Below are 11923 nucleotides of genomic sequence, written 5' to 3' on the forward strand. Positions count from 1 at the left end.
CAGCTGCTTGGTCAATCCGCTCTCCCAGTGAACATGCTCCTCTGAGGCTTCTTTCAGCACAAACATTCCAGGGAGCGCTGGAAGGAGTATATCAGGGTGGTTGAAGTGGGACTGTGTGCTCTAAGGGTAGTCAGTCAAGGAGCAGCCCTGATCTAGACAGCTGTTTCCTGTAGGAGGATGCATGAATGGAAGCAAGAGCAGTCCAACTAGCTATTCTTCACCACACTGCCTCTCCTGTCCCTCTGTGATCTATAGTAAATCTGTTGATTGATGGACTTGTGCCAACCAAGTGGCAACCACCTATACCACTATCCCCTCTTCTCTATTGCAACAATGCAAACAAGCAGCTATGAATTAACGTCACCTCTTCTAAAGAGAGGTGGTATGTATGTATGTATGTGTGTGTGTGTGTATGTGTATGTGTATATTCTCATATATATATATATATATATGGAGTATGCTGATATCCCTGGTCATTCCATATATATATATATATGGAGTTTTCCAATAACTCTGGTCACTGAGCTGTATGTGTATATGTGTGTGTGTGTGCATTTTTTTTTCTTATGGTTCTAGCCTGAAATGCTGGCGATGAAGAAAAGTACCTATGGAGGGAGAACAGTTCAGAAGGCAAAGATACTGCAGCTGTAGCAGTATCTTTATTTGAAATCCTTTTCCTTATCTGTGAGTTGCTGCTACTTAATATGTTCCCATAGTTGCTTAGATGAAGAAATAACCTGGCCTAAAATACTTTCCTATGCGCAGCAAGCACTGCTTGGGGGGAAAAAAGATGTAGCACGTAGTTTCCCACTGTAATTCACAGGACTCCCTGTAGGGGCTGTGTATTGGCAACGCATCAGAATCGTAATGGGTTTCATATAAGTTGGAGGTCCTGGCAGCACCAAATGAGCATCAGAAGATTCACACTAATATAGGTGAGAGTGACGCTTCACTGGAGCATTGACACTGCCTTCCTTGAGGCTGTCTTAATTGCTCCATGCAGCAGATCTTATCCCACATAGGTTCTAGGTATCTTTGAGACCCGTTTACCATCTTACTCCTCATCTGGTAAGATCTAGGCTTGCTGCATTTTCTGACCCATAGGGAGCATGATCAGGATCCCCATGGGTAAGCCTTCTTGGTGGGAAGTCACCCTGCTCCAGAGATAAGAGTGGTCCCATCTCTATCATATCATAACAAGGGAATCTTCTTGTTTCTAATCAGGACACCTAACTGTTTCAAAATTTAAAGCATCCTTAAGCTGCTTTCAAGGACTAATTTAGCAGTTTTCTGATATCCCTGGTCACTGAGCTGCACGGAGAAAGGTATGTCCTGAACTGGCAGAACTCCTGATGCAGAACTGTTGCCTTTCTAAATCCCAGCATAGCTCCTCCTGCCCTTATTGCTTCTTCCTCACTTCCCTAGACCTGAACAACATCCCAGCAACCCTTTGACTAAGCAGTAGCCAACTTCCACAATGGACTATGGTTTGCAAATCACAATGGCTAAGTACACACATTCTTCTAAGCCAAAGCCAAAGAAGCCATTTTATGACTTTTGTGAATCCCTCCCTATTGAGCTTACTCTACACTGCCCCCTCCCTCAACCCCTGAATTCCAGACCCAGGGTCCTGGGCTTATACTTCCCTTGCTCCTGGTTGCTGATCTTGATTAGTGCAGGCACATTTTTTTAGAGACTACATTTGCCAGAGTCATCCCAGCAGAGGAATACAGCGTGTAAAACATTTCCACTGGCCCCATATGGCAACCATCAGTGAATGCACTATCCCATTCCCAGTAACTCTTTGAAATGTTTTGGAAGAGAACTTGTAGCACAAGAGGTCCTTTCCCTGACCTATCAGATGGTGTAGCTCATTCAACTGCATTTTAAGTTCTCAATGGAAGCCTTTTGAACCCTTCCAGCTAAAGCACATGGGCAACTACCTAAATGGTCAGAGAGAGTATGTGTATGTGTATACGAGGAGGGGACTGTATTTCCATAGACACCATTACTTTTATTTTGGCTGTTTTGTCTCCCTGGAAACAAGGGGCAGTCTTGAATATATTACTTGTCCCCCATGAATACGATGAAGGAGGGTTCAGCACACGCTGAACATAACAGGCTCGGCGGGAGAATATCAAACAGCTAGTAAGCACGACTGGCATGAAGTTTAGTCTCAGCTTGCACACCTACAGGAGTGACTGTCACTGAATGGTTTCCTGTGAGGGACACAGCAGAAAGCTAAAAAGCATTCCAGCACTGCGCAAAGTGGAAATCCGCTGACAAGAAAAGAAAAGTGGAGCTTTACAGTATGTGATGGCAGACAGAGGTCTGGCATCAGTGAATGGATGTTCCTCTGATCTGCAGGATTACAAATGGAAAAGTAGATGCAGAAAAGATCGGAGAAGAAGGAAATTATTTTTTTCAAGAAGTTCCGTCTGAAAGCAATCTGAAGCTGTAAGTGACTTGTGCATTTCTGGCAAGTTCAGGTAGAGGAAAGAAGCTTGACTCCATTTCTTCCCTATCAGAGGACACTTTGCTTCCGAGATGAACAGATCACTGGCCCTCCTAAACTCTTCAGGGAGCAGTGAGAGCAACACTTGGCAGCTGATCTCTGTGATCATTCCCTTGGTGTACTCTCTGATCTTCCTAGTGGGCACAGTGGGCAACTCTCTGGTCCTGGCAGTGCTGCTGAGGAATGGGCAAGTGAACAATACCACCAACCTCTTCATCCTCAATCTAGGTGTGGCTGACCTGTGTTTCATTGTGTTCTGTGTGCCTTTCCAGGCCACCATCTATAGCCTGGATGATTGGATCTTTGGCCCCTTCATGTGCAAAGCAGTGCACTTCTTCATCTACCTGACCATGTATGCCAGCAGCTTCACTCTCACGACTGTATCCTTAGATAGGTGAGTAAGCTGAAGGGCTGGGGAGAAGGGCTGGATTTGGAAAGTCACTGTGTAGCTTTGGAAACTATCAGATTGTAATGCGAGCAAGATATAGAAATTGTAACTTTCCAGTCTCCCTGAGCACACCCACCACTTTGTCTCATAACTTTCAGGGAGAACATGCATCTCTTGGAAAACTCAGTTAAATGAATAATATGTTGTTGATGTCAAAATTCCACCATTATACCTGACATTTTGCAAATTAGAGGTAACACCTTCCCAACAAAAATATTGCTTTTACAGAGAAGAGGCACAACATTATGATGCTCCAACAGCTACCTAGTGTAAAACCTTGCAATGTTGTGTGAGTGTCCATGCAGCCTATTGCTGATAGAATAGATGAAATAAATTATACATTAATTCACACCACCAAAATGCCTATGGAATAAATGACTTGATATATACAGAGTACCTGCAGCTGTACTATTGAGTGGAAAACTGATGAAAAATATAGTGCTCTCTCTTTTCTTCATATATTCAGTTGCACCCAACTTTCAGAGACTTTATAGATCAGCTCTCTTCACTCTTTTCAATGTTTTTCAACTTCATTTACCATAGTAGCATAGTAACATAGTACAGTAATACTATAGCATATAGTATATGTGTGTGTGTGTGTGCATGCACACTATATAATACTGTTAGTATTAAGTAGTATCATTAACTTTTATACAATATTACTACTACCGTATTTATAGATTTATAGTAGTAGTAATATCGTATAAAAGTTAATAATATCCTAGCTTTCTGCCTCACTTCAACAACAAAGAATCTATTGATTTTAAGGCACCCTGCTTTCTTTTAACCTCAGCTCCCCATGGTCAACCACGGAAAGGTAATGAGACTGACTTATCTGTTGAGATAATATAACCTTAGAGTGCTGGGAAGGTTTTCAGTATCTGGAAAGAGGTAGGCAATGCAATGTATACGGACAACTGTGCTCAGAGACATTTCCTCTAGCATCTGCTAGGCTCCTTAAATGGGACAAGGAGGCTAGCAGATGTGAGAGGAAATGTCTCTGAGCACAGTCATCCATATACATTTCATTGCCTACCTTTTATTAGGAGGAAAAAGGAATGGTCATCACCAGTTCTTCCCCAACAGTTGGGTAGGATGCCACTGTTACTGTGAGCCCTGATCCTGAAGGGGTATCAAACCCTCCTCATCAAAGGACACATGTGTCCTAGGTGTGTAGGTACAGACAACCTCCACAGGCAGTTTCTACTCCAGTAAGGGATTTGGTATTCAGAAACCTCCTTCTGTTTGCAGATCTCGCTTTGGGATGAGTGGGTTTTAATTGTAGCATTAAAGAAAAATAGTATATTCTTTTACTCAGTGCAGCTTCACATTTTGTGGGACACGACTAGGTTTGTCACTATCATTCGGGCTATCAAGTCTATATAATCCCCAAAAGACAGGGAAGACGTTGCGTTTTTTGTATTGCTGTCCTGCCATCTAGCAGATGTCTTGATTTTTGCAGATGAGATTTGGTAGCCTTAAGTATGTATCTGATGGAGCCTCAGTGAATCCTAGCTTCTTCCATGTGCAAATTACTCAAACTGTTAAAAAGATTCCCGTGAAAAATGGAAAAAAAGCCCTTGTATATATGATTTGTTTTTTTCACTGCTCCATCCTATACATTCAATTTTATACTAGGATGTAAAATTAATAATATGATGTGGGATCGCAGTTTGTCTCTTTTTAAAGAATAATACGCATTTTATATCATTAAAATTACCAGGACACATTGCTGAACAGCACTCAGGTTAGTTTGCAACAGCAGACAAACCACATATTGCACTATTCTTTTTGCCTCTCATGCTGCTTAAACTTGTGATTGTTTCATAATACTGTTGTGTGTCTTCTATTCTCATGCAAATGTAATATCCCTGGATATATGTTGGGTCAAGATGATTTTAAGAATGAAGAAAACTTTTTTGGAGAGATGACTTGCACAAAACGGATTTACATCCTGTGTTTCAACATAATTGGAAACTGTTTTTCTAAAAGAAGGGAGAGTTCATTCAAACAATTATTCCAAGTCAGAGTATAGAGTATTTTTAAGACACACATACAATACACTGTACAAGCGATCATTCCAACAGCTGTTTAAATTTGCCAATCCTCCAGTATGTGGACCAGTACACTAATTCTAACATTCCCAACATTAGGCAGGGCACACTAACACTTGCCAAATAAGGAAGGCAAGGAAAGGAAAAGTTGAGAAGCTATATACCTAAGGAAGTTTGAGTGGTTTCTACCCTACATGGAATAGAAAGAATAGTTTCCTATAAATAATAGAAGTCACAGCAGCTGGTAGCACCTAGCCAAACTCTCTGCTCTCAAAAAAACTAAGCAGTGTTGGATCTCGTTAGTACTTAGATAGAAGACCACTAAGAAGTTCTATAAGTGTAGATTAGACTGGAGAATTTACAACCACCACCACCACCACCCTGGGAGAAGACAGTGTGAGCTGTTTTTGTATTATTGTCAAGAAAGCAACATGGATGTATTCATGTAATCACCAGAAGACTTTAACAAATATGTGGAAGAAAGGGAAATGGAGTCAAAACAATTATAATTGCCTTGTTTCAAAGTAAGGGGAACACAGAATGACTGAGATGATTGATATTTGGAAACTCATGGTGGCCATGACTTTCCTCATGGACTAGATAGCTGATTGTTTCCCAAAATAGCCATTGGAATGCAAAGACTGAAAAATGAAGCTTCTTCCAGACATGACTACTATGATAAAAAATAATAAACAGAGAACTGGAATTGGAATATTTTAAAACTTTCCTTAGTCACTATTTTTGACTTAAGAAACTTATTTCCATAGTTCCCTAGAGTCCTTACTTGTCCTCCTTGCTTGCGCTCCTTGCTTGCCCTCCACTTTCTAACCCTCTCAAAGGACCCAAGTTTGTGTGAGAGAATGAGAAAGGGAATAGGAAGTCTACAGGTCAAAAACATCTTGTACAAGCTCAGTCTTCGCACTCAGCAGGGGAGAAGACTGACTTTCTGATGTCCAAAACAATAAGGATTTCTCTGAGAAGATGGGGAAGAAGATGAAGAGAGGGGGAAAGGAAGATTTTTCTCCCTGGAAACATGGGCTAGCCATCAGAGTAGATGGGGATGGTGGTTTAGGAAATGAAATAAAACTTGGATTAATTTTAGAGCTGATCTGAAGCTCACAGATATATTTTGTGCCTGAACAAAAGAAACGAGAAGAATATTTGGCACACAAATCAAAAGATAATTCTACATTTCAGAACTTGAAAGACTTGATGATTTTGAGACTGGGCTCAGGCTGGGCAGAACAAACAAATCTATCATCAAAAGAAATTTCAGGGAGTTCCCAGTTATCTGAGATAAAGATAATTAAATAATGAAAAAAGCCATGCCAGCATGGTATAAAGATTAAAGTGCCTGACTAGGAATGGGGATACCAAGGTTCTAATCTCCTCTCATCAGGGGTCTTTTAACTAGTTGATTTGTCATGGGTGGTGAAATCTTCAAGACTGGGCAATTTTTTTTTCATTAAAGATCTTCAGAATAGGGCCATTTTTTTCCATTCAAGCTTTGGCTTAGTCAATTTGCTGTGACCTTTGTGAGTTAGCAGATAGGTAGTTATTTAGCGCTGAGGAAGGCATTTCCACATATCTGTAAATTCCATAGGAGCAACTTTTCATTAAATTTTAATTGATGGAGGTCACATACAATTAAACTTTGACACTTCTGTAGCCATCTAGATTTTTCTCATTCCTGGTATCCCTCAGATCTTTGGACTTCCAGAACAAAATGGCTCTGTAGCCATGGTACCAGGCTGATGCCAATAATACGGCAAGATATGAATTTGTGTACAAAGATTTTTTGTCAGGTTGGGTTCTTATCTAGCAAACTGAAAGCAGAAGAGTGATATGTGCAATTCAAGTGTGCAGTTTGGCAGTGTGGATTTTGCCCATGTATTATAAATGGATATAGATAGGCAAGGAAAGATGTATGCCTCGTGGAAAGTTTATAAGAAGTATCCCTAGAGCAGGAAGGATTAGTGTAAAGTGGAACAGAAAAATAGGACACTTGTCTGCTTTTTAAAGATGGTTCTAGGTCAAACAGAATGAAATAATAATGAAATAGGAATATAAATAAAGTAATAGACTAGAGATATTTGTCACTGCAAAACTTAACTAAGTTAGGTATAATGATATTAAGTTAGTATCTTTTTCAGCGATAGAGGGATGACACTTCTGGAGCAAAGAAAACCAAAAATTGTTACCGCTCTTTTATTCCTCTTCAGAAAGAGAATTCTTTTTCCACAATGGTCTGGTTCACATAACATGCTAAGCCATTATGCAGTTAGAACTCAGCTTTTTCAGGATCCTAGATTGTGTGATGCACCTGTCAGAGAGTAAATATCCACCTGCCATCTCCTGTTTCATATGTCTTTATGTATGTATGTATGTGTGTATACACACACACACACATATACATACACACACACATACATACATATATATACATACATACATACACACACTACAAGTACTATATAGTCTAAACAGGACCTGATGTACTGATCTTGCCACATATAAAGGAGATAACACAACAGTGTCCTCACCAGTATGACCCAATAACATAGGGGTCTTGCAGAAACAACATGCCTTTTCAAAATTTGTTTTTACCTGAGCCTATTTGTTGCTTGCCCATTGTAAGGAAATTCTCAGAATCTGCAAAACCAAAGGTTTTCAAAACACTGCAGATGAATACAGATGGACATTTCAGCCTTCTGTCTTCAGCAAGGTGTCATTAGGGATTCTGTGATGTAGAAGTTCAAACAAATCTCAGAGTTTTCACTTCAATGTATGTGCTAACAAATGTGCTAATGTACCTAGTTTCTAAGATTCTACAACCCAACTCCTTTTTCCTAGCAGTGAAGTGAATTAATGTGACCCTTGGTTCCTTGGTCGTGGGCTGTTGATAGGGGCTTGACACATAAGCCATTTTTCTTTTTAATGCCAAGGGCCCTTTCAACCAAATTCCCTACCAAATACTGTATACTGGCAATTATACTGGAAAATTGCCCTACAGTATGTCTGTGTTGCAGGGAGAATGGGTAATGCATTTCAGCTTAATTCCCAATGTCTTGCAAAACATTGCATTGCCAAATATTAGCAGCTTAGCTAGAGAGGCCTTTCCCTAATCCCAACTTGAAGAAGTGGTCAAAATCCTTTCCGGTGTATCAGATGGTCCCCCAGAAATCTCCTCATCATTGTGACTTGCCTGGTACCCAATACTGCAGACCAGATGCAGCCCTGAGGTGGTAGTCTGAAACCAGCAAGGCCTCTCCAGGCATGATCAAGAAATATACCCCAGAGGCTTCCACACCCTTCCCAGTTGTCTCCTCCTCCTTTCTTTTTGCCCCAATACTCTCTTCCCTTCAATACCTGTGGTAACCATCTCTCCTAACACGAGTATCTTTCAGTTCTCAGGAGAAAAGCTCTCCCGTCATGGCTCCTTTGCCACAGGATACTATTGTAGTCATTTCTGCAGTCACAGCCTATTCACTCTGGGTTTTCTCCACCTATTGGCATGCCTCAATATTGTAGCCTTTCCCTGCTTTCTTTTTGTCTAGGTATTTGGCTATAAGGTATCCTTTGCATTCAAGAGAACTAAGAACACCCAGAAATGCTCTCGCAGCAATTTGCCTCATCTGGAGTCTTTCATTCATCTTCTCTGGACCGTATGTGAGCTACTACCAGGAGTTTCAGATTGCCAATGTTACTGTCTGTCATCCCATCTGGAAAATCTCACAGCGCAAAATTATGGACCTCTGCACATTTGTCTTCAGCTATGTCATCCCAGTGTTGATCCTCAGCCTCACCTACCTGAGGACTATCCGCTATCTATGGACATCTGTGGATCCCATGAAAGTCATGTCTGATTCCAAGAAGGGTAAACGCAAAGTCACTCGGATGATCATCATTGTGGCTGTTCTCTTCTGCCTTTGTTGGCTGCCCCATCACTTGGTCATCCTCTGTTTTTGGTTTGGCTATTTCCCCCTCAACAATGTTACCTATGTGCTCAGGGTCCTGTCTCACCTAATCTCATATGCCAATTCCTGCGTCAATCCTATCGTCTATGCCCTGGTATCCAAGCATTTCCGCAAGGGTTTCAAGAAGATCTTCAGTTGCCTCCTGCATAAAAGAGTGACCAACAAAGTTCATGTAGCACAGATGACCCACACAGTTAGTACTTTGGAGGGAGATTTAACAGAGGTAATGCATGTCAATGAGCCTGTACATACAGGAACTTCCACTTGCTGCCAGATCCCAGTTCAGACATGGGATGAGGCAGAACAGCTGAGCCATCAAGAGAAAGTTACTAACTCTCATCACTTTCAAGGTCATTTAGGATAGTTCTTGCAGTAGTGGGTTCCAATCAAAGGATTGCTATAATTGTTTAAATTTAAGGATTTTTTTTTTTTTTACAAAACATGGGATTTAAAAACCTAAGAACTGACAGATGGTTCAAACCAAGGTTCCATATACTTATTAGTTATTGTTCCAAAAAGAAGTCTGTGCCAGAATTAATGAACCGTAAAAGGATCTATATTAGCAATGGTCATAGCACACTGAGGACAAGGTGACCTTATCTCAGATAAGAATGATGGATAGGGAGTTATTTGGGGGGACTGGCTAGTACATTTTTGGCAGTGGGTTTAATTCAAGAGATTAGCCAGCCACCAAACTGTGAATATGGACTAGCAGTGTGTTACAAGCATGCAATCCTGATATTAGAGTTCTATGCCTCTGAAGAGGATTTGATTAAATGGCTCTCAGATCTTTTTCAACCTTTGATGCTGTGAGTTTCAGACAAGGAAGATAACTCTGCCAGAGAATGAGACTGGCTGGTTGGGTCAGGACTTTGAAACAGTGAGGTGAGCTCCCATGGGCTGTTTGTATTGTTTGTACTCAGGCTCAGAATAAAGTATTCCTAGGAACATGCAACATGGACTCACTAAGATTTATGTACACATAAATGAACTGTTAATCATGTTTAGGTTCCAAAAGAACATTTATGACGTATGGTGAGGTACTTCCCACCCACTGCAAAATACGAACAACAACAGCCACTTGGTGAATGTGCTTTGCGATTGGCTGAATTGACTTTCCTGGGGTATCACATTATTTTCTCAACAGGACCTATTTCTGTGATAACAGCTACAAGAAATCAATTTTGTTCTGATGGCAGGGACTGAAAGAGTAACACTGGGGAGAATGTGCTTTTTAAAAACTCTGTATGCTAAAATGATACTTATTTGTATTACTTATTTCCTGAAATTCAAATGACACAGGCAACCCACAAAGCCATTTTGATCACCTAATGATAGTAAAAACAAAACAAAGGTGGGATAACATAACGAAACATAAGCTTTTATATACATGCTCTGTGGCATTGGTTTAACATGTCCCTTTTTTGTAACAGAAGTTTTGATAAGGACGGGTCCTTCTGCAGTATAACATCTGGATGATTTTTTTTAGGAAGAGATCATTATGGAGTATCTGGTAGACATGTCTTGCTTTCACCGCAATGCCATTTGCGCCAATTTTAACACAAGGTAATTTCCAATATACTTTGGGTGGTGTTCAGTGAACTGAAATCCACATTTACTCTTGAGGCTTGTTAATATATGCCCTTGTCACTTTGGAGACTCTGGAGCAAATCATAATCATCTGTTCTGGCATTGTGTTGCACAGTAGCAGGTACTGTTTGTTGATTTTTTGTCAATTAAAAACACGGTTGGCATCAAAGTTTCTGTGTCAGATTTTCTTCCTCCATGCCCCTGAGGCCAGATGTTGTAGCTCGGCAGGCCAGAGTCATCACATGGTCTATACCAATCTCCCACCCCCAGATGGAATTGAATCATCAACCGTATTCAGAACTGGGTGTATTTCTGAAAGAGTGTATCTTCACACTGGCTGGGAATGGTGGGAGCTGTCATCCAACACATCTGGAAGATACCAAGTTAGGAAAGGCTGCCAGGGACACAGGGGTTGGCCTACTGGCTACATCTGTGTGGGATGTTGCAGGGTTAGACAGTTGGTCTTCTACCCCCTGCTTTGTAAAATCTGTATGAAAAGGTCATCCACCAGTTCAGGGTGCGATATCATCAATATATCCAGTCTCACATTGCTACCCCAGACTGGGATGGAGATGCCATTGATATCTTGCCAATTTCTGGAGGCTGGTAGAGTCAGGATGGGACTGAGTAGGCTAAAGAACCCAGATAAAACAGAGCTGCAATGTGTGCTTTGAGGTTCTCTGTTGGCCCTGGTGTTGTCTTTGGACAGAGAAATACAATTCCTGAGGGAGCAAGTCCAAGATTTGGGGGTCCTTCTGGACTCAAGACTGTGCTAACAGGGCAGGTGGAAGCTATGGCCACAGGGCCCTTCATTCAGCTTCAACTAGTTTACCACTTGTGCACTGGCGGGAGCAGAGGAACCTTATATAGTTTAACTCACTAACTCATGCCTTCAACTGACCTGGTTAAACTCCTGCAACTTGTTCAACATGATGTGGCTGCCTTTGAAAACCATTTGGAAGTGCAATTGGGCCAGAATGCAGCAGCCTGTCTGTTAGTCAGCAGACAGCACCTGGAGCATGTTATCCCAGTGCTACAGGCCTTGCCTGGCTCCCACTAGGCTTCTGAGAACAGTTCAATGCATTGGCTTTGACACCTAGATACATACCCTCAGGACCACATTCTCCAACCGGAATTGTCCTGCCCAGTGCCTCTGTCCTGGCAGAAGCTGCTGGAATACCTCAATTCGATGGAAGTGAGGAGGTCCAAAGTACAGATGTGTGGCTTTTCAATAGCAGTGTTATTGCTTTGAAAAGGTCTCCCCATGGAATTGCCCTCTCTTTGATTTCTTTTCAGACAGGATGCTCCGAAGGTGCTAAAAACTGAGCTTTTCTGGGGA

The 11923-nt window shown here is 41.3% G+C and overlaps 1 protein-coding gene across 1 annotated transcript; it reads left to right on the top strand.

Moving 5' to 3' along the window:
• Positions 1-1794: 1794 nt before the first annotated feature.
• Positions 1795-10742, top strand: GALR2 (galanin receptor 2). Its single transcript, XM_007435713.3, has 2 exons — positions 1795-2909; positions 8575-10742. Exons 1-2 carry the CDS (start codon positions 2548-2550, stop codon positions 9356-9358), a joined length of 1146 nt encoding a protein of 381 aa, XP_007435775.1. The 5' UTR covers positions 1795-2547; the 3' UTR covers positions 9359-10742.
• Positions 10743-11923: the final 1181 nt, after the last annotated feature.

This window comes from Python bivittatus, unplaced genomic scaffold (genome assembly GCF_059951505.1).
Source record: "Python bivittatus isolate LINGU-HERP-01145 unplaced genomic scaffold, Pbiv_v1 ctg000080_np1212, whole genome shotgun sequence".
Lineage (NCBI taxonomy): Eukaryota > Metazoa > Chordata > Lepidosauria > Squamata > Pythonidae > Python > Python bivittatus.